This window comes from Ursus arctos, unplaced genomic scaffold (genome assembly GCF_023065955.2).
Source record: "Ursus arctos isolate Adak ecotype North America unplaced genomic scaffold, UrsArc2.0 scaffold_36, whole genome shotgun sequence".
Taxonomy (NCBI): Eukaryota; Metazoa; Chordata; class Mammalia; order Carnivora; family Ursidae; genus Ursus; species Ursus arctos.
The window spans coordinates 9,953,150-9,977,513 of NW_026623050.1; the positions used below are offsets into that span (position 1 = coordinate 9,953,150).

Genomic DNA, 24,364 nt, shown 5'->3' on the forward strand with positions numbered 1-24,364 from the left:
AAAGTCCCACATTGGGCTCCTTGCTCAGCAGGGAACCTGCTTCTCCCCCTCCCCCTGCTTGTGCACACTGCTCGCCCCCCCCCCCCCCCCAATGAATAAAAGCTTTAAAAAAAATGACTTCGACACTAGAGATTTCTGAGAGCAATACAGAGTTTGAAGGGACAGAAAGATACAGGTCTTAATGCCATTTAAATCTTTGGGTTTCTACTATATATCTCTTTGTTGGATAGGTTTATAATCAGTACTAGAGATACTTACCTAGAAAGGATTAGTAAACTTTACAGAGCTAAAATCACATTGGCTATAAGATTTGATTAAAGAAATTAGAATAAAGCCAAAAAAAAAAAAAGCTATCTGACTACTCAATATCAAACAACAGTGTGTCTTACCTTTTCTAAAGCAGGTCTTAGGAATTTCTCTGCGAAATACGACTTTAGTTTGATGTTTTTATGCTATAGATTCTCATGGACATCACAATGGAAACCCTGGAACTTCAAAACAGAACCCTTCCAATCCTCTTCAGCGTTTAATTCCAGGCTCGAACTTGGAGAATGTGCCCAGAATTCAAGCAGATATACTAAAGCAGGCCACCAAGGATAGAGTCGGTGATTTCCATAAGTTGAAGCAAAGTAAGAATCAGTTGTGAATAGTTATGCTGAAAAGATTTAAATATAATATGTTTACAAGGCTCAATTAAGGTCTTCATTATCATAATCTCTAATGAATATGAAGTTATATGATGTAGAAAGTATGATGGTGGTAAAATTAAAAGGAAAGCAAGTTTTAAATGGATAGAGATACTTTAAAGAAGACTTTAAAAAGCTCATGTTTTCCATTATTAAATAATAAACTTCAGGTGAGTTGATTTTTTAAAAAATGCTGTTAGTTCTTACAACTATAAATTTTTTGGAGAAGTGAGAAAAGGTATGTTTTGTTAGGCTAATGAATGAAAACTTTGCTTAGGAAGAGAAGATAAATAGTTTTGAAAAATGGATTCTGGCTGATATACAGACTTGAAGAGACTGCCATAGTAGAAGGCTCAATGCTACTTCCTTTTCTATTTCCTCCAGGTGCAATTTGCTTCATTTAGGTGTTAGGGGAGAAGGGAAAGAAATTGAACAAATAAAGTATCACTGCTTAATTGTTTCAGAGGTATCAATTTTGATAAGTGGACAATAACTGTTAATCTGCATAACTCTTTAATTGGCAGGTTCTTAGGAAGTATAAGAAAAGATTCTGGTAGTAGAATTTGGACAGGACATATTTCTTAGGTCAGTTCCCTTAAACGATACTTTTCACTACTTCTGCTTTACAAGGCTTTTTCCCTTCAACTTCTGAACAGACAGAATGTCTAAAAGCTGCAGTTTGCCTTTGTTTGCTTTTTATGATGGCTTCTATGGCAACAGCTGTTCAGAGCAGTGTTTAGGCAGTTCTTGGTGCACAGGTTCCTTGTACAGTGAGGACTGCACAATGTGACGTTTTTAAATCTATTCAGCGTATTTTTATTGGTCTTTTGACAGTTCATATTTCTTCATCTATATGAATGTATACTTTGCATACATTTAAATAACTTTCCTTCCTTGATATTTTAAAGTGTATTCATGTATGTTGACTGAAGTATCATCTGAAAAACATTTTTTTAAAAATTTATTCATTTATATTATTTTTCCACACATGGCGGGGGCGGGTAGAGAGAATGTGCAGGGGGAGGGGCAGAGGAAGAAGCAGAATCCCTGCTGAGCAGGGAGCCCAATGCAGGACTCCATCCCAAGACCCTGGGATCATGACCTGAGCCAAAGGCTGATGCTTAACTGACTGAGCCACCCAGGCGCCCTGAAAAGCATTTTTATTAAACAAATGTGGCTAATTTTTTTGTAAGTGATCTCTACACCCAGTGTAGGGCTCAAACTCAGAACCCCAAAATCAAGAGTTGCATGCTTTTCTGACTGAGCCAGCCAGGTGCCCCTAATGTTTAAATACAATGAGGGGCACCTGGGTGGCTCAGTTAAGTGTCTGAGTATTGATTTCCGCTCGGGTCATGGTTTCAGGGTCATGGGATTGAGGCAGCCCAGCGGGTGTCTGCTTCTCACCTTCTCCCTCTGAAATAAATAAATCTTTAAAAAAAATATAATGAAAAAATGTTTCTCTAAGTCTTGTTGAGGAATGGCCTGAAAACTTTTATCTCAACAGAAAGAGGTAGTAAGGGCAAAACAAAATATCTTAATTCAGTATCTTAATTTATTTAAGACTTTCTTCTAAAATTGTAGTTTATCCTGAAAAACTTTTTATTGTTGCCATATCTGTATTTTTTTTTTTTTTTTTTTTTTTTTTTACTGATCTTTGGGTAAAGAATGTGATTGGAAAATAATTGCCAGGAAATTATTATTCTCTACAACTTATTTAAAAGAGCCTGTTGAGTTTTAAACTCTTACTGCAAATTCTTTTCACTGTATATATAGAGTTGAAATCAATGGGAGCACTGTTTTGCGATTTACATTAGCATTATCTTTACGTACATTTTAACCTATCAAATAGTTATACAGTTGTTATATTAAATAGATATATACATATACACACATATATTGACACATGCATATATTCCATTGTGCTTAAGCAATAATAAAAGTTAATTTAGCTCAACTCTTTTATTGATTATTTAAATTATTTCATATTTTCTTATGTTAGTTGTCATGGTTATGAATATCTTATTTTCAAATTATTTCCTGCTTCTCCTACTTTGAGTGTGTTCCTTTAAAAGTCGTCCCCAAACTGAAATTTCTAGATCAAAGTACCTGACAAGCTTTATAGTTCCAGTTGCATATTGTCAGATTGTTCTCTAGAAAAGTTTCACAATGTCACTGGAGATTTTAAACTTATTTCCCTATGGCCTGGCCACAATTTGCTCTTTAACTCTTTTATAAGGCATTTAGAATGTAATGATTCCTTAAAGATGTTTTAATAAGCCTTTACTTTCTGGTAGCCTCTCCATTTTTATGTGAGGAATTTTACTGTAATTATTTCTTGGTATATAATCTGTGCATCAGTTTTGACCACTTAGCCTGATAACTTTGGATATTGATCCTATATCTTTGTGTCAAATCTTTATAAATAATTCAGATAGTAACCTTTTATAAATTACCTTTACCACAGTTTTACTCTTCATTGCCTTTCCTAATATGAGACTTAAGAATTTTTAAAATTAAAAATAATTTTTAAACTGTGGCAAAAATGCACATGAAATTCGCCTAAGTGTACAATTTGTGGAATTTAGTACATTCATGATGTTGGGCAATCATCACAACTGTCTAGTTCCAGAACATTTTCATCACCCCAAAAGAAAACCCTGTATCCATTAAGCAGTCACTCCCAGTTCTCTCCTACCCACAGTTCCTGGCAAAGAGTAATCTGCTTTTTGACTTGATGGAATCACAATATGTGACCTTCTGTGTCTGGCTACTTTTACTTAGCATGATGCTTTTGAGGTTCAGCCTGTTACAGCATGTATGAGTACTTTATTTTTTATGGCTAAGTTATATTCAGTTGTATGAATACGTTTTGTTTATCCATTTATCTGAATTTGAATTGTTTCCACTTTTTGGCTGTTATGAATAGTGCTGTATGAACATTCATTTGCAAGTTTTTGTTGAACACTTGTTTTCGATTCTTTCAAGTATATACCTAGATATGGAATTGCTGGGCTATATGGTAATCCAATTTTAGCTTTATAAAGGAACTGCCAAACTACACAGTGGTTGTACCATTTTACAGTCCTCCCAGCAGTGTATGACAGTTATTTCTCCACATCCTTGTCAACACTAAGTACTTTCTGGCGTTTTTTGTTTAATTTTTCACTGTTGCCATCCTAGTGGGTGTGGAGTGGTATCTTGTTGTGATTTTCGTTTATTCATTCATTCATTCAAAGATTTTATTTTTGGGGCACCTGGGTGGCTCAGTTGTTAAGTGTCTGCCTTCGGCTCAAGTCATGATCCCAGGGTCGTGGGATCAAGCCCTGCATGGGGCTCCCTGCTCAGCAGGAAGCCTGCTTCTCCCTCTCCCACTCCCTCTGCTTGTGTTCCCTTCCTCACTGTCTCTCTGTCTGTCAAATGAATAAATAAAATCTTAAAAAAAAAAGATTTTATTTTTAAGTAATCTCTACATCCAGCATGGGGCTCAAACTTAACAACACTGAGATCAAAAGTCTGAGGCTCCACTGTGACTTTCATTTGCATATCCTAATGACTAAGGACATTGAGCATCTTTTCATGTACTCATTGGTCATTTGTATAATTCTCTTTGGAGAAATGTCTATTCAAGTCCTTTGCCCATTTTTAAATTCGGTTTGTTTGTCTTTGTTGTTGAGTTTTGAGCATTCTTTTATCTATTCTGGGTATTAGACCCTCATCAAATATATGATTTACAATTATTTTTGCCCATTCAATGGATGGTCTTTTCACTCTTTAATAGTGTCTTTTGATGCACGAAGTTTTTAATTTTGATGAAGTCCAATTTATCCCTTGTTTTGTTATTCATGCTTTTGGTGTCATATCTAAGAAACCTTTGCCTAATCAAAGCTTATGAAGATTTCCCCATGTTTTCTTCCAAAGCTTTATAATTTTGCCCCTTATATGCAAGTTTTGATCTATTTCTTATATTATTTTTATCTAAGTTTTATATATGATATGAGGTAAGAATCCAGCTTCATTCTTCTATATGCAGGTATTAGTTGTCCCTTACTATTTGCTGAAGAGACTCTTCTTTCTCCATTGAACAGTTGTAGCATCCTTGTTGAAAATTAATTGTATGAGTTTATTCTGGACTCTCGGTTCTGTTCCCCAGATGCCACTACCACACTTTTATAACTTCGTGGTAGGTTTTGAAATCAGGAAGTATGAGTCCTCCAACTTTGTTCTTTATAAAATTATTTTGATGATTTGGGATCTGTCACAATTCCATATGACTCTCAGGAGCTGCTCCTCTACTACTAAAAAGGCAGTTGGCATTTTTTTTTAAATTAAGTTCTCTACCCAATGTGGGACTTGAACTCATGACCCTAGATCAAGAGTCACATGCTCTACTGACTGAGCCAGCCAGGTGCCCCAAGGCAGTTGTTAAATCTGTGGATTACATTGAGGAATATTGTCATCTGAACAATAGTAAGTTTCCAGTACATCAAAATGGGTGTCTTTCCATTTATTCAGAGTGTCTTTAATTACTTTCAGCAATGTTTTTATAGTTTTCAGTGTACAAGTCTTGTGCTTCCTTGGTTAAATTTATTCTTAAGTATTTTTATTCTTTTTGATGTTATTGTAAATTTAATTCTCAATTTCCTTTTTCAAATCGTTTGTTGCTAATGCACAGAAATATGACTTTTTTTCTTGGCTTTTGAGGTTTTAGTTTTTATGCAAATCTAAAAATATGTAATATTTGGTTTCATCTTAAAAATTTAGAATGTGTTATGTTTTCATTATTGTAGCAATAATAGCTATGGATCAGTGTTTTTATACATATTATATGTAATGTATCTATGTCTTATACATCAGCATATATAAACGTGTGTGTGTGTGTGTGTGTATACAAATTCAATACGTTGAATATGATTCAAAATTTCTGTGCCTATTTTACATCAACTGCATTTTTTTTTTTTAACATTTTGACCTCCTTTACCCATTTTTCCCATCCCTACCTCCACCTCTGGCCACTACCAATATGCCCACTGTATCTATAAGTTTGGGCTTTTTCTTTTTAAAAAATGTACGAGAGAAATCATATGGTATTTGTCTTTCTCTGTCTGACTTATTTCACTTAATGTAGTGCCCTCAGGATCCATTCATATCATCCCAAATAGCAAGCTTTCCTTCTTTTTTATGGCTGAATAATATTCATAGGATATGTATACATTGCACAACTTATTTATCCATTTATCCATTGATGGGCACTTAGATTGTTTCCATCTCTCTCGCTTTCTAAAAAAGATTTTATTTATTTGAGAGAGAAGGTGTGCATGCGCGTTAGTGGGTGGTGGGGGAGGAGCAGAGGGACAAGCAGATTCCGCACTGAGCATGGAGCCCAACATGGGGCTCAATCTCACAACCCTGAGATCATGACCTGAGCTGAAATCAAGAGTTGGACACTAACGCACTGAGCCACCCAGGCACCCCTCCATCTCGAGTATTGTAAATAATGCTGTAGTGAACATGGGGGTGCATATATCTTTTTAAATTAGTGTTTTTGTTTTCGTTAGATAAATACCCAAAGTGAAATTGCTGGATCGTATGATAGTTCTAGTTTTAATTTTTTGAGGAACTTTCATATTGTTTTCCATGGTGGCTGTACCAATTTACATTTCTACCAACAGTGCACAAAGGTTCCCCTTTCTCCACATTTCTCCAGTTATGGCTGATTTTTGTTTGTTGATTTTATATCCTGCAACTTAGCTGAATTTGATCCATTAGGTTTTTATTTGTATATATTCAGGTATATCCATCTTGACTCTTTTTTTTTTTCTTTTTTTTTAAATGATTTTTTATTATATTATGTTAGTCACCATACAGTACATCCCCGGTTTCCGATGTAAGGCTCGATGATTCATTAGTTGTGTATAACACCCAGTGCACCATACAATACGTGCCCTCCTTACTACCCATCACCGGCCTATCCCATTCCCCCACCCCCCTCCCCTCTGAAGTCCTCAGTTTGTTTCTCATAGTCCATAGTCTCTCATATTTCATTCCCCCTTCTGATTACCCCCCCTTTCTTTATCCCTTTCTTCCCGTACCGATCATCCTAGTTCTTATGTTCCATAGATGAGAGAAATCATATGATAGTTGTCTTTCTCTGCTTGACTTATTTCACTTAGCATTATCTCCTCCAGTGCCATCCATGTTGTAGCAAATGTTGAGAACTCGTTCATTCTGATAGCTGAGTAATATTCCATTGTATATATGGACCACAACTTCTTAATCCAGTCATCTGTTGCAGGGCATCTCGGCTCCTTCCACGATTTAGCTATTGTGGACATTGCTGCTATGAACATTGGGGTGCATATGGCCCTTCTCTTCACTACGTCTGTATCTTTGGGGTAAATACCCAGTAGTGCAATGGCTGGATCATAGGGTAGCTCAATTTTTAACTTTTTAAGGGACCTCCACACTGTTTTCCGGAGTGGCTGTACCAACTTGCATTCCCACCAACAATGTAGGAGGGATCCCCTTTCTCCACATCCTCTCCAACAATTGTTGTTTCTTGCCTTGTCTATTTTTGCCATTCTAACTGGCGTAAGGTGGTATCTCAGTGTGGTTTTGATTTGAATTTCCTTGATGGCTAATGATTTTGAACATTTTTTCAAGTGTCTGTTAGCCATTTGTATGTCTTCATTGGAAAAGTGCCTGTTCATATCATCTGCCCATTTTTTGATTTGTTTATTTGTTTCTCGTGTATTGAGTTTGAGAAGTTCTTTGTAGATCTTGGATACCAGTCCTTTATCTGTAGTGTCATTTGCAAATATATTCTCCCATTCCGTGGGCTGCCTCTTAGTTTTTCTGTTTCCTTGGCTGTGCAGAAACTTTTAATCTTGATGAAGTCCCATAAATTCATTTTATCTTTTGTTTCTCTTGCCTTTGGGGATGTGTCATGAAAAAGGTTGCTTTGGCCGATGTCGTAGAGGTTGTTGCCTATGTTCTCCTCTAGAATTTTGATGGATTCCTGTCTCACATCGAGGTCTTTCATCCATTTGGAGTTTATTTTTGTGTATGGTGTGAGATAGTGGTCAAGTTTCATTCTCTTGCATGTAGCTGTCCAGTTTTCACAGCACCATTTATTGAAGAGACTGTCTTTTTCCCACCGGATGTTTTTTCCTGCTTTATCAAATATTAGTTGCCCAAAGAGCCGAGGGTCCATTTCTGGGCTCTCTGTTCTGTTCCATTGGTCTATGTGTCTGTTTTTGTGCCAGTACCATGCTGTCTTTGTGATCACAGCTTTGTAGTACAGCTCGAAATCCGGCATTGTGATGCCCCCAGCTTTGTTTTTCCTTTTCAACAGTTCCTTGGAGATTCGGGGCCTTTTCTGTTTCCATACAAATTTAAGGACTGTTTGTTCCAGTTCTTTGAAAAATGTCCTCGGTATTTTGATCGGGATAGCATTGAAAGTGTAGATTGCTCTGGGTAGCATGGACATTTTAACTATGTTAATTCTTCCAATCCATGAGCATGGAATATCTTTCCATCTTTTTATGTCTTCCTCAATGTCTTTCAAGAGTGATTTATAGTTTCTAGAATATAGGTCCTTTACGTCTCTGGTTAAGTTAATTCCAAGGTAACGTATGGTTTTGGTGCTATTGTAAATGGGATGGATTCCCTAATTTCTCTTTCTTCAGTCTCGTTATTCGTGTACAGAAATGCAACTGATTTCTGAGCATTGATTTTGTATCCCGCCACGTTACTGAATTGCTCTATAACTTCTAATAGTTTGGGAGTGGCTTCTTTTGGGGTTTCCATATAGAGTATCATGTCATCTGCAAAGAGAGACATTTTGACTTCTTCTTTGCCGATTTGAATACCTTTGATCCCTTTTTGTCGTCTGATTGCTGTTGCAAGGACTTCTAGTACTATGTTGAATAATAGTGGCGAGAGTGGGCATCCTTGTCGTGTTCCTGATCTTAAGGGAAAGGCTTCCAGCTTTTCCCCATTGAGAATAATATTTGCAGTAGGCTTTTCATAGATGGCTTTTATGAGATTGAGAAATGTACCTTCTATTCCTACACTCTGAAGGGTTTTAATCAGGAAAGGATGCTGTATTTTGTCAAATGCTTTTTCGGCATCGATTGAGAGGATCATATGGTTCCTGAGTCTTTTCTTGTTGATATGATGTATCACGCTGATTGATTTGCAAATATTGAACCACGCTTGCATCCCAGGTATGAATCCCACTTGATCGTGATGGATAATCCTTTTAATGTACTGTTGGATTCTATTAGCAAGTATCTTGTTGAGGATTTTGGCGTCCATATTCATTAGGGAAATCGGTCTGTAATTCTCCTTTTTGAGGGGGTCTTTGCCTGGTTTGGGGATCAAGGTAATATTGGCCTCATAGAATGAGTTTGGTAGCTTTCCTTCTGTTTCTATTTTTTGAAATAGCTTTAGGAGAATAGGTATTATTTCTTCTTTGAATGTTTGGTAGAATTCCCCAGGAAAACCGTCCGGGCCTGGAGTTTTGTTATTTGGAAGGTTGTTTATCACTGACTCAATTTCTTCATAATTAATTGGCCTGTTTAAGGAATCAATTTCTTCCGGTTTCAATCTTGGTAGTTTATAGGTTTCCAGGAAGGATTCCATCTCTTCCAGATTGCTTAGTTTATTGGCATATAGCTGTTGATAAAAATTTCTAACAATCCTTCCAATTTCAGTGGTGCTCGTCGTGACCTCTCCTTTTTCATTCATAATTTTAATAATCTGGGTCCTTTCTCTTTTCTTTTGGATAAGTCTTGCCAGTGGTCTGTCAATTTTATTGATTCTCTCCAAGAACCAGCTTCTAGTCCTGTTGATCTGCTCTACTGTACTTCTGGTTTCTGCTTGATTGATTTCAGCTCTAATTTTGGTCAACTGCTTCCTCGTGCGTGGATTAGGCCTGTCCCTCTGTTGCTGTTCCAGCTTCTTGAGGTGAGAATATAAAAACTGCATTTTAGATGTTTCTATTCTTTTGAGTGAGGCTTGGATGGCTATGTATTTCCCCCTTAGGACTGCCTTTGCAGTATCCCATAGGTTTTGGACTGTTGTATTTTCATTCTCATTGGTCTCCATAAATTGTTTAATTTGATTTTTGATTTCCTGGTTTATCGAGTCATTCCTGAGCAGGATGGTTCTTAGTCTCCAAGTGTTTGAGTTTCTTCCAAATTTTTCCTTGTGGTTGAGTTCCAATTTCAGAGCGTTGTGGTCTGAGAATATACAGGGGATAATTTCAATCTTTTGGTATCGGCTGAGACCTGTTTTGTGTCCCAGAACATGGTCTATTCTTGAGAATGTTCCATGGGCATTAGAATAGAATGAGTATTCTTTGGTTCTGGGGTGTAGTGTTCTATATATATCTATGAGGTCCAACTCATCGAGTATGACATTCAAAGCCTTTGATTCTTTGCTTAGTTTTTGCCAGGGTGTTCTGTCTATTTCTGATAGTGGAGTGTTGAGGTCCCCTACTATTAATGTATTTTTATTTATATGTCTCTTTATTCTGGTTAAGAGTTGGCTTGTGTATCTTGCTGCTCCCCTGTTGGGGGCATATATATTTATAATTGTCATATCCACTTGTTGAATACTTCCCTTAAGAATAATATAGTGCCCTTCTGCGTCTCTAACTATAGTCTGTAGTTTAAAATCCAATTTATCTGATATGAGAATTGCTACCCCAGCTCTTTTGAGGTCCATTTGCGTGAAAGGTGGTACTCCATCCCCTTACTCTCAGTCTGAATGCATCTTTGGGTTCGAAATGAGTCTCTTGTAGACAGCAAATGGATGGGTCATTTCTTTTTATCCAATCTGCAACCCTGTGGCGTTTATGGGATGGTTCAAACCATTTACATTAAGACTGATTACTGAGAGATATGATTTTAATAATGCCATGTTGCCAGTAAAGTCTTTGTTTGTATTGGCTGTGACTTTCTGTTCTGTATCACTCTTGGGGCCTTTTTACTTTTATAGAACCCCCCGTAATATCTCCTGTAGGGCTGGTTTCGTGGTTACAAAATTGGTTAGTGACTGTCGATTCTGAAATGTCTTTATTTCTCCATCAATTCTGAATGACAGCCTTGCTGGATAAAGGATCCTTGGCTGCATGTTTTTCTCTGAAAGAGCTTTAAATATGCTCCCCCAACCCTTTCTCTCATTCCAGGTCTGTGTAGACAGGTCTGACGTAATTCTGATGCCTTTGCCTTGGTATGTGAGAAATTTCTTTGCCCTGGCCGCTTTCAATACTGTATCCTTGCATCTAATATTTGCGAAATGCACTATGACGTGACGTGGCGTAGGTTTGTCGTGGTTGAGCTTGGGAAGTCCTCTCTGCCTCTTGGACACGAATGTTTGTTTCCCTTGCTAGATTAGGGAAGTTTTCAGCTACAATATGTTCAAATATCTCTTCTAGACCTCTGTTTTTCTCCACCCCCTCGGGGATGCCGATGATTCTAACATTGGATCGTTTCATTGAGGCAGTAATCTCCCGTAACCTACATTCGTGGGCGTGGATTTTTTTAAGACCATCTTCTATTTTCATTTTTTCCTCTATTAACCCATCCTCCAATTCACTAACCCGTTCCTCTGCTTCTGCGACCCTGGCCGTCAGAGCCTCTAGTTTTGCCTGCATTTGGCTCATAGAATTTTTAATTTCTGTCAGATTCGCTCTCATTTCTGTCCTTAGGGATTCTATATTCTCAGTAACCTTTTCGTTAATAGTTTTTTCAATTCTACTCATCATTTTGACCATCGTTACTCTGAATTCCATTTCTGATAATTTGGTTACATCCATATCCATTAGTTCTGTGGCAGAGGCCACAGACTCACTGTCTTTTCTTCGCTGGGGGGGAGCTTCTCCTTCTTGTCATTCTGATGAGGAGAGGTTGCGGGGTTTCCAGAGCCCAAATTATTGACTGGGTCCTAGGCAGTGCCCCTTGTTTTATAGGGATATTAGGGATGTGGGCTTCTTCTTTAAAGATTTTATTTATTTATTTATGTGGCAGCCAACCAGCGAGAGAGGGAACAGAAGCAGGGGAGTCGGGGAGGAAGAAGCTGGCTCCCAGCGGAGGAGCCCGATGAGGGACTCCTTTCTGGAATGCCGGGATCACACCCTAAGCCGAAGACACGTGCTCAATGACTGCGCCACCCAGGCGCCCGGGTTGTGGGCTTCTTGATTTTTCAGCCTGCCTTCTGGGGGAGGGGCCTGCTGCGCCGATACTCAGGCAACCCTGTTTGGGTAGAGTCTCCGTGTCCCCTGCGAGGGGGGATGGGGATGGGCACTCTCTGAGCCAGTATTTCCAGGCTTTTGTTCTCTGGCGGCTTTCCCTGGCGGTTTGCTGTGCCTCTTCTGAGAGTCAGAGCAGCAGCGGCCAAATTTCAGCCTCTGTCACAGAACAGAGGGATTGCGGCCCGTTCTCTACTAATGTTCTGGCCACTTTAACTCTGTTACTGTTGGTGCTGCTCAACCCTGCAGCGTCCCGGGATGTGCGCCCCACACCCGGCGTCCCAGCCCTCACTTCCAGGGCCGGCGCGTCTCTGTCCTTTGTGTTTCTAACGCCGCCAGCTGCCCCGCGCGCGCTCCGGAAGCTCCCGGTCTCAGTCTGGATCCAGTGAGCACACCGGGATTCCGGTGTTCCGCGAGATGCCTGGTGGTGCGCGCACCCGCTCACGGTCTCAGTCTGCTGTTTTGCGGGTGCTGACCGTGAGCCCGCCCGCTCCCCCGTGCAAGTGGCTACCGCTTCCTGGCACCCGAACGCGGAGGCTCCCTACCCCTTCCGTTTATCTTCCGATATCTGTGCGCGGTTTCATGGCTCCCCGCTTCGTACCTCAATACTCAGTGCTGGAGATGTTCATTTGTAGAGATCCAGATGTATCTTCTTGTGTCTCAGGCTGATTCCGTGGTTGTTTAGGCTGGTCTGGTACCCATCCAGCTCGACTCAGGGGACCGGCTGAAAACGGTGTCTCCTACTCCTCCGCCATCTTAACTCCTATCCATCTTGACTCTTATGAGAACCTTCATTTCTTTTAATCATCTGTTCTTTATCTGGGCATAAATTTGCTCTCTCAGTCCAGATTGTTGTCTGTGCTTCTGACCAACTGATGGTAGATCTGAGGTTCCAATGACCCCTTCCTTGAACTTGATTAATTTGCCAAAGTGGCTCGCAGAACTCAGAGAAATATTTTATTTTCTAGATTACTGGCTTATTATGAAAGGATAGAACTCTGGAGTAGCCAGACAGAAGAGATGTATTGGAAGTATGAGGAGACAGTGTGGAGTTTGGCTCTCCTCACTTTGGAAATTCCAAATGTTTTAGGAGCTCTCTGCCAGAAAAGGGATGAAGACCAAATATATATTTTTTATCATAAATCAGAATATCACATATGGGTTTGAAAACTGCTTTATACTAATTTGAACTTAGAAATTTTTAAAAATCTAATTTTCTCTGTTCTTCCAGAATAATACCACTATTAGTTTATCAAGTTCTTTACATAGTCCTCAGTAACCTTACCGTAGGGGTGCACAGGTGGCTTGGTCAGTTAAGCATCCGACCCTTGATTTTGGCTCAGGTCATGATCTCTGGGTTGTGAAATCTACCCCCAGGTAGGGGCTCCGTGCTGGGCATGGAGTCTGCTTGGGATTTTCTCTCTCCCTCTCCCTCTGCCTCTCCCACCCCTCTCCCTCTCTGAAAAGAAAGAAAGAAAGAAAGAAAGAAAGAAAGAAAGAAAGAAAGAAAGAAAGAAAGAAAGAAGAAACCATAGTCTATATTGACTTAAATCTACAGATTAAGTTGGGTAGTATTATATTATTTACTATCTTTAGTCTTTACATCTAAGGCTCCATTTATTCATGCTTCATTGTAATCTTAAGCTTTTCTTTGAATAAACATCTGACTTCCCAAGTTAAATTGATATCCAAATATTTAACTGTTTTTTTCTCATTATTTAAAAATGTGACTGTTTTTCATTGTATTTTCAAGTTGTACATCACTATTATGTAGGTTATAATTTACTTTTTGGTATTTCTCATTTCTTGTACCTTTAAATTGCTCATTCATATGTCCAATAAATTCTTCCTGTAAGGATTTTGAAAGATACATTATCATGTTAATTGTGAAAGTGATTTTATTAAATATTTCTTTTTCAGAGAGTAAACACTATTTAACATAAAGGGAAGTAATTTTTTAAGCGTAGTTTTGCCTTATATTTTCTTTCTTTCTTCTTCTTCTTTTTTTTTTTAAACCTTATAACTTTCTTGTTTGATTTTATTCTTCTCAAAATCATATTTGCCTAAGAAGTTTCAAAATAATAGAAGAATTATTTGAAATAAACTTTTAAGATACAAGGAACCTGTAGAGATGACCTAGTGCCCTACTGTACAGAGTACAGGCCAGTGGACGAGCAGCATCCATATCACCTGTGATTGTTAGGATTTCAGGCCCTACCCTAGACCTTATTTATATTTACATTAAAGTTTGAGACTCTTCTCTAATGTGAATCCCTCACTTCACAGAAAAGAAAAATTAGGTCCAGAAAGTTTAATTTGCTTAAGGTAACTAGGGGAACAACCAGGACTATCATCTAGGTCCCTTATCTTCAGGTTCACTGCTTTTCCACTGTATCACACCACCTCCTCCACTTCTGAAGTTTTGGAATTTAATATTTTCTTTTCTCGTTCTATTTTTTTTTTAAGATTTTATTTATTTATTTGGCAGAGAGACAGCCAGCAAGAGAGGGAACACAAGCAGGGAGAGTGGAAGAGGAAGAAGTAGGCTCCCAGTGGAGCAGGGAGCCTGATGCGGGGCTCAATCCCAGAACCTTGGGATCACGCCCTGAGCCGAAGGCAGACACTTAACGACTGAGCCACCCAGGCGCCCCTTTCGTTCTGTTTCTAAGAAGTTCCTAATCATAGTTTAAAACCATGCTCTGCTGTCACCTGTTTGGTAAAGTCCTTCTTCATATCATTACTAATCTTGACCGTATCAGTTACTCCTTTCTCATACTTTTTCAATCTGTTGAATATACTTTTGTTAGTGTATATGCCACACTATTCTGTAGTAAACTGTTGTAGGTGAGGAAAAGTTTTCCTTGACCTTAGGGTCTCTGGCCAGGTTTGAAAACTTAAACTGACAAAGACAGATTAACAGGAGGAAAGCATACAAATTTATTTAATGTAAATTTCAATGATTCAGGACACTTCATAAGAAAATGAAGCCCTGAGAAATGATTAAACCTGAGTGTTTTTATGCTAGGTCAGATAAAAAGTGGAAAGTTGTGGAAAGATGTGATAAGACAAAGGGTATGAGGTAAGTGTAGTAAGCTGGGGGAAATGTAGCAAGGGCTATATGTTCAGATTCTTCATGTTGTTGGTCTGTCTTGGATATAAAGATGTTCCTTCCCTCTAGGTACAAGGAGGTACCTTTCACATGAGGGTTTTATCACCTGTTTTAGGCGAAGGTCAGAAAGTCCTTCCTCCACATACCATTTCTCAGATTCCTTCAGCTTAAAATATTTAATATGCCAAGGTATTGTATTTGGGAGTAACATGTCTCGAACCCTGTCATTCTCCCATCTGAAACTTCAAGAAATATCATTCCAGAAACTGAGTTGGTAGACTGTCCCATAACCCATTGAACCTGTCTCTGTCCTGAGTATTTCTAGGGAAACAAAAGAAAAACAACAGTTAATGGTTGGGACCAGTTTTTAGCCCAGAAGGCAGTCAGGTAAGATTGTCTAGATGTTGGACTTGAAGCATCTTCAGATGAAATAAGGACAAGGCGCTGGAACTATGACAGATTTTCCTGGTTTACACTTCGAATGTCTCTGGCAATGTCATTGGTGAGCTGCTGAATTTTTTTTTTCTTTTTAAAGATTTTTATTAGTGAGAGAGAGAGAGAGAGAGCGCATAAGCAGGGAGAGTAGCAGGCAGAGGGAGAAAAGAGCTTAGCAAGGAGCCTGATGTGGGACTCGATCTCAGGACCCCAGGATCATTACTTGAGCTGAAGGCAGACACTTAACTGACTGAGCCACCCAGGTGTCCCGATCTGGTGTTTTCTCAGTGACTCACATAGAAAGGCACAAAATTTGTCTATACATGAGCTGTTGTGGTGATTTCTCTGAAGTTTGCATCAAATTGTCCAGCTTCAGTTTGCAGGGCTTTGGGAAAAGGACAGTTTTAATTTTTAGTAATTCAAAGTCAAAGGGTGGGAAAAAATTGGAAACTTTAATTTGAAGAGTTGTAGCTAGACAATGGGGGAAACTAGAAGGATTCAAGAGGCAGTCTGGTTAACAAGTAGGTAACAAAATCCTTTTTTTTTTTTTTTTTTTTAAGATTCTATTTATTTGAGAGAGAGAGTGTGAACAAGCACGAGCAGGGGGTGGGTCAGAGGGATAGGGACAAGCGGATTCCCAGCCAAGCAGGGGACCCATCGCAGGGCTCCATCCCAGGACTCTGGGATCATTACCGGAGCTAAAGTCAGACGTTTAATCAACTGAGCCACCCAGGTGCCCTAGTAGGTAACAAAATCTTAAAGACAATGAATAGGACTAGAATTTAATACCCACGAGGGTGTGCTATAGTTTTTTGTTGAAGCATCATTTTTCTCTCTATAGTTACCACTATTGCTATCAAAGATAATCAAAGTAAGACTAATTTGTTTGCGGAATAAGGCTAGTCTCATTAAAGTTGGTCTGATTATATAAGTGCAGCAAGAATAGTGATTGCCCACATAGGTCTTTTGAGTTTGTTTGCTGGAACTTTTCATAAGGAATCTCAGATTCGAATTTTAAAGGCCTCTAGAGGTTAGAAGCCAAGCCAGGGAAAACCCAATAAATATTGACTCCTTATAGTCAACCTTAGGTTTGTAAAGCTGGTCATACTGGATTTTATGCATCATTCTCAAGTATGACATTTAGTCAGATCCTTGGTAATATAACTAAAGTTTCCGAAATGTGTCCTAATACCAGGAGAACAGATTCTTACTGAACTTACCCAAATAACTATATTGCATGAAAATAAGGTGACTCAGAGTTTCTGAAATCTCTAGGGATCACGTAGGGAGAAATAGAAATTCTTTCATCTTTATTCACAAAGGTATATTTTATCAAGTTGCTTTAAGTTATAGATTGCTTAAGAGAAAAGAGAAAAACGTTTCCTTAAATCTGAAAAACAAACCAGCAATGTTGGATAGTGCGTCCTGAATTCTGTAACTGTTCATTTACCCACCTTCTGTACTAAAGTGTAACTTCTTGAGGGCAGGAACTGTGTCTTACTCTTTTTTATTTTCTCAGACTTCAGGTACATAGTAAGCAATTGTTAAATACTTGTTAAACATACTGTGTCAGTTTTGAAATTTTTTATTTCTGTAGATAGTGACACAATCAAATTGAAAACCTGGTCATAAATTATATCAACATATAGTTGTGAGAATGTCCAATACTTGTAATTTCTTTATTCTAAAATTCTTATTCCTGAAACTTTTGTAGTCACTCTTTTTTAAATTGTAGTTTATCAATTGTTTAAGTTTTTCTATTTTTCAAAAACCCGACTGCTAATTTTGCCACCGTTTAATTTTTTAAAAAGATTTGTTTATTTATTTTAGAGAGAGAAAGAGAGCAAGAGCACGGGGTGAGGGGCAGAGGAAGAGGGAGAGAGAGACTCTTAAGCAGACTCCCCACAGAGTGCAGAGGTAGGGCTCCGAAGCAGGGCTCAGTCCCATGACCCTGATACCATGACCTGAGCCAAAACTAAGAGTCAGATGCTCAACCGACTGAGCCACCCAGGTGTCCCTGCCACTGTTTAATTTCTAATCTGTCTTATACTTATTTTATTCTTTGCTGCTTGTGACTTGCCACTTTATTATTTTTTTTAAGTTTTTAGGTTTTCAGACTTTTTAATTTTTAGTTTTAGATACTTAAATCTTTACATTTCTTTTTCTTACTAATATATTCATTTAAACTAACTTTTGTTGAATGCCTGTTAGGCAGAACCTTATACATTTATAGCTATAATTTTTCCTGACTAGATATGGGAGGAACAATCTTAGATTTTATACAGTAATCACCACAAATTTTTTGGCAGTTTTAAATTTAGTATTTTTTTGTCTTTTAGGTTAGCATGTCATATTTTTATTGCTATATTTTTATAAATTTAATTTTGTATTGCCACGTCATGTGAAAGTGGCTAGATAATTTGTTGGCCTGTTTTATTGTATTTGGAAGATCTATTTGGGTTGGTTTAATTTAAAATGTAGAATGTAGGCGATAAAATGTAGTTTAGGGGATATTCCAAAGTATCCTGGAGGCATACTTCAAGGAGGGAATCAGACATCCTCCAAAGTAGTTGAAACTGAAAATTCATGTAAGACCTACCTGTTTGCCAGTAGGCGGGACATACCCTGTATATTTAGATGCCTTGAATAAAGAAAACCATTCTTTTCAAATGTCAGCATCCTGAAAGTCACAAACACAGTTACTCAAAACAGTAGGCAATGATCAAGCTGCCTCTTCTATGGGTTTTTTTCTGTATAGCTTGCTTCAGGGTAGGTAGCCGCAGGAGTTCATTCATTTAACCAAGGTTAATGATTTTCCTGAGCAACACTGGAGAGACAAGCTAGAGTACCAGAGAGTATATGATTTATATATATAGAGAGATTTTTATTTTTTTATTTTTTTTATTTTTTTATCTTTTTTTTTTTTTAAGATTTTATTTATTTATTTGACAGAGAGAGACAGCCAGCAAGAGAGGGAACACAAGCAGGGGGAGTGGGAGAGGAAGAAGCAGGCTCCCAGCGGAGGAGCCTGATGTGGGGCTCGATCCCAGAGCACCGGGATCACGCCCGGAGCCGAAGGCAGACGCTTAACGACTGTGCTATCCAGGCGCCCCGAGAGAGATTTTTAAAAGTAATTTTCAGCCTCTGATCAAAATGGTTTAGTGAGTTCACCTTTGACATATCCACTCTGCTCACACATATGGTGATAGACAAAAATATAAAAAAGAGAACTATGAGTAACTTACTGATAATCTAAAATAATGCTAACATTTCTGTGGTCAAGAAACAAAAACACTAGATGATGAAAGGAACTGAATGATTGGACCTATGATGCTCAGGTCTGGAAATGTAGGTTTCCAGGAATTTGGCTCTTAAAAGCAACAAGAATAAGATAGGAGCCACACTTACTGCTTAAAGCCAAGACCTGGTTATTGCCCCATCTCACTTGGCAAAGGAAGCAGAAAATAAAGCTATCGCTGGCTGCTATCAAGGACCACAATGTTGAGCAACCTGAAGGCTTATGGAGATACGAACTTGGGGATGCAATCTTATAATCATGCTGCATTGGTGATACCACACTGCCATTGATTTTATACTGAATTTGTGCTATCCCCAGTAACATCGTGGAATAGAAACTCAAATGTGATTATAAATCTCATTCTAGGCTGGGGAACTGGATGAAAACATCTTTAACATTACTAGATAATATGGGTTGACATAGAGAGGGAAAAAGAGAGAAAACGTAAACAAATACCCCACCTACATGGAAAATCAGTCAGCAAACCAAAACTCCAAAATGAAAAATATTAATGCTAAGGGACATAGCCAACATATCAACAATTGAAATGTGAGAACAAGTTTATGTAACAGTCTGCTAAAAACTAAATACGTTTAAGGATGCTGAAAGAGGTAAATGAAGAGTTAACTTGCTCAAAAAAAAAGAAGAAATTAAGAAACAGGCAGAGATAAAGCAAAAACAGATAAATATAAAAACCAATTTTATGAGTTTTAAAAAAATTTTTTTAATAATTTTTTATTATATTATGTTAGTCACCATACAGTACATCCTTAGTTTTTGATGTAGTGTTCCATGATTCATTATTTGTGTATAGCACCCACTGCTCCATGGAATATGTGCCCTCCTTAATACCCATCACCGGCCTATCCCAATCCCCCACTCCCTCCCCTCTAAAGCCCTCAGTTTGTTTCCCAGAGTTCATAGTCTCTCATGGTTCATTCCCCTTTCTGTTTACCCCCCCTTCATTCTTCCCTTCCTTCTCCTACTGATCTTCCTGCTATTTCTTATGTTCCATAAATGAGTGAAACCATATAATTGTCTTTCTCTGCTTGACTTATTTCTCTTAGCATAATCTCCTCCAGTCCCGTCCATGTTGCTGCAAATGTTGGGTAATCGTTCTTTCTGATGGCTGAGTAATATTCCATTGTATACATGGACCACATCTTCTTAATCCAGTCATCTGTTGAAGGGCATCTCGGCTCCTTCCACAATTTAGCTGTTGTGGACAATGCTGCTATGAACATTGGGGTGCATGTTAAAAGTATAATCACTGAAATAAAAATCAGTCTATGAGATCTAGACCATGAAAATAATTGACTTAAGTAAGTGATTTGGAAGCTGTTGTACCGAGAGATATTTACTAGGAGTGTAACACAGAGTGGCAAAGAGATATAGAGACAAATATATATCATATGTATATATGACAGAGATGTTAAGACAGAAGATACATGTATGTCTAATAAGAGTTTTAGGTAGAGAATGGAGGAAATGGTAGATAATCAATACTTGAAAACAATTTTGAAGAATTTGAAGAGCTCAGAATTTTCTGCAGTTGAATAAGGACATGCATGGGTTCTCAGCTCAAATGTGCCTGCTGAGTGTCAAGTAGGATAATGAAGAAAATCTTTGCTTTTAGGCATAGTAGGAAAACTTCAGAGTATCTAAAAATCAAGGAAAAAATCTTAAATGATACCAGAAGATATAGATTATTTCCAAGGAATGACAATGATATTGACAGTAGACTTCATAAAGCAAATCAAATGACAAAAGATAATGGAATAATATCTTCAGTGTGATGAGTGGAAAATAACTACCAATGTAGAATGTTATACCAGCTAATGAGGACAATGAGGATAAAATGAGGACATACTCAGTTACACAAGACTGAGTTTACATTTCATAAACACACTCAGTAAAGGATAAAGGTTATTTTTCAGTAAAAAGAAAATTGAAGAGGGCTAGTAATAGCTACAAAAAATGGGAACTCAAATTGATCAAACCTATTGATTAATTTATTGACTTAAACTATTTTTGTATTAAGAAAACAGCAAATAATAATAAAAGAGAAGGTATTCAAGAGTAAAGTGAAAAGGTCCATGTGCTGTTCAGAAAGAGGATAGAAATACTGAATACTTAGTAATTTTGTTTAAAAAACGTATAAATTATGTGTTTAAAAAGTAAGGATTGGGGTACCTGGCTGGCGTGGTTGGTAAAGCATGTGACTCTTGATCTCAGGGTCATGTGTTCGAGCCCCAGGTTGGGCATGGAGCCTACCTAAAAAATAACTAAAAATATAAAAACTTAAAAATTAATGGTAATCACTTAAAAAATAGAAATACAATGTACCACTTCCATATAACTTAAGTGGATAGAAGAGGAAAAGGAGGTAATTTTGAAAGAAAGAAGAAAATTTAGAGAAGAGAATCTAAACAATAGAATCAAAGAAATAAGGTCAAATATTACAAAAACCATGATAAATATAAACAGATTAAATTTATCAAAAGAGATCATAAAAGGATACAAAAGCAGAATCCAGCTGTAAAAGGTTTACAGCTAAATCTTAAACGCATACACACAGAAAATATGAAAAGAAAAGGACTGTAAAAGATATTTCTCACTTCTTGGTATATACCCCAAAGAACTGAAAAAAGGGAACTTGAGCAGATATTTGTACACCCATATTCATAACAGCATTATTCACAATAGCCAAAAGGTGAAGCAACCCAAGTGTTCATTGCCAAATGAATGGATAAACCAAATGTGGTGTATAGGTACAAAGGAATACTACTCAACCTAAGAAAGGAAGGACATTCTGACACATGCTACAACATGGATGAACCTTGAAGACATTATGTTAGGTAAGATAAGACAGTTACAAAAGGACAAATACTGTTACTATTCTACTTATTTGAGGTACCTAGAGTAATCAAATATATAGAAACAGAAAGAGTGGTAGGTGCTAGGCTCTGGGTCGGGGAGGGTATATAACTCTTTAATGAATATGAAGTTTTCAGTTGGGGAAGATGAAAAAAGTTCTGGACATGGATGGTAGTGGTTTTTGCACAGCGATGTTAATGTATTTAATGCCATTGAGCTGTACACTTAAAAATGGTTAAGATGATAAGTTTTATGTATGTTTTACCATAATTTAAATAAAGATATTCCTTAGTGAAAACTAAAGAAAGTTGATGTAAAGTATTAACAAATGACAAAACAGATTTTAAGGAAAAAGGAAAGATTACTCCATAATGACAAGAGGAACAACTGTAAAGATTTGTTTATTTATTTTGAGAGAGAGAAAGAGCACTAACAATGGGGAAGAGGGGAGGAGCTAAGGGAGAGGGAGAAGCAGACTCCTTGCTGAACAGGGAGCCCAGCTCTGGGCTTGATCCCAGGACCCTGGGATCATGACCTAAGCCAAAGGTGGACGATTAACCAACTGAGCCACCCAGGCACCCCTGTTTTAGAAAAGATTTTATTTATTTTAGAGAGAGAGAGAGGGAGTGGGGGAGTCGAGCAGAGGGAGAGGAACAAGCAGGCTCCCCGCTGAGTGCAGATTCCCTACTCAGGGCTTGATCCCAAGACCCCAAGATTATGATCTGAATGGAAACCAAGAGTCAGAGGCTTAATCCACTGAGCCACCCAGGTGCCTCAGACCCCTATGTTTAGTAGTGAGACTTTTTAAAATATACGTGGAACGATTACAGAAATTGACTAGATCCTAGGTCACAAAGAGTCTTGATAAATTTTAGGCAATTTATATCATGAATAGTATCTTAAAACCCCTACATTATAAACTTAAAAATGTCAGTCATCAAGAACTTTTTTTTGAGGGGAGAATTAATAATCAGCATTTAAAAATTCACAGAACTGAACAATAATATAGTACCACGCATATCAAAATGTGAGAAATACATTTGAAGTAATATTTACAGCTAAATTTATGGTCTTGAAAGCAGTAGGAAAAAAAAGCCCCTAAAAATTAAATGAGTTGAGGCGTGCCTGGGTGGCTCAGTTGGTTAAGCCTCTGAATCTTAGTTTCTGCTCAGGTCATGATCTCACCGTTGTGGGATCAAGGCCTGAGTCCGGCTCTATGCTCAGTGCAGTCTGCTTCAGATTCTCTCTTCTTCTCCCTCTCACTCTTTCTCTCTCTCTCTCTCTCTCAAATAAATAAATAAAATCTTTTAAAAAAATTCAATGAGTCGAATTCAAAATAGTAATAGTAGTGGTAGTGTTTGAAGTAGTTGTACTATAACTACTACTAATGATGATGATACTAATATAATAATAGCTAACATTGGAGTGGTTAGTATGTGCCCGTTTTTGTTCTAGAGGTATTTGTATATATAAACTCATAACAAATCAGTGTGTAGATATTATTCCCATTTTATAGACTGGAAACAGACAAAAAGAAGTTTCATAATGCTTTCAAGATTACTTAGCCAGTAAATAGCTAAGTCAGGGTTAGAACCCCAAAAATCTGACCTCACAGAAAGGAGAAAAAAAAACAGCAGAGAAAATGGAAAGAATACAGAAGAGAGGGAAAAAAATAGGTAAGAGGAATCATAAGTGACGTGGAAAATATTCTAGAATACTAGGAGCAAAACCAAAAATAAACGAGGTAAACCTCTAGTAATACCAATGAAAAAAATAGAAAAGATAAAATGAGTAATATTCAGAACAACAGAAGGTAGGGGCACCTGGCTGGCTAGGTCAGAGGAGTGTGCAACTTGATCTCAGGGTTGCGAGTGCAAGCCCCATGTTGGGTGTAGAAATTACTTAAAATCTTAAAAAAAAAAAAAAAAAACAACCCAACCCAGAGGGTGTACATTAAATCTTCAAATCACAAGAAAATTTTATTTAAAACTTTGACAATAAATTTGAAAACTTAGATCAAATCGGTAATATTCTTGAAAATTAGTTACCAAAATTGGCTCAAGACAATTTGAAAACCTGAATAAACCAATAACAATGAAGTAAATTGAATAGGTAATCAAGTTTCACCACACCCCAAAAGAGACACTAATACAACTAAAAAGAGAGTTTAGCTAGATAACTAAATTCAGGATCACTATATGAAATCAATAATGAAATTAATAAAATTGAAAATTGGTTCTTTGAAAAGACTAGTGAAAATAGGACCTTTAGCACAGATCAAGACAGAAAGAGATGGCACAAATTATCAATATCAGAAATGAAAAAGAGCATCCATATCAGCCGTATGAATAACATTAGAGGATATTAATGAGATATTATGAATTACTACCAAAACATTGGAAAATGTAGAAGTGGATAGTAGCCCAGAAAAACACCTGTGTATAAAACTGACACAAGATGATATGGAAAATCTGAATAGTTCCATGTTTATTTAAGATATTGAATCTGAGGGGTGCCTGGGTGGTTCATTTGGTTAAGTGTCCAACTCTTGATTTCAGGCTCAGGTCATGAACTCGGGGTCGTGAGATCCACCTGGGGCTCTACGCCCTGCATTGGGCTCTGTGCTCAGTGGGAATCTGCTTGTTCTCCTCCCTCCCTTTTGCCCCCCCCCACCCTGTTCTTGCACACTCACACTCTCTCACTAA

General features: G+C 37.7%; 1 protein-coding gene across 2 annotated transcripts in view; it reads left to right on the forward strand.

Moving 5' to 3' along the window:
* GOLM2 (golgi membrane protein 2) overlaps window positions 1-24,364 on the forward strand; it is a 108,306-nt gene that overhangs the window by 63,143 nt on the left and 20,799 nt on the right. For both annotated transcript variants that reach the window (XM_026479836.4, XM_026479837.4), the window contains exon 8: window positions 459-629. In XM_026479836.4, coding sequence (XP_026335621.1) covers window positions 459-629 — 171 coding nt within the window. The remainder of the gene's footprint in view (window positions 1-458; window positions 630-24,364) is intronic.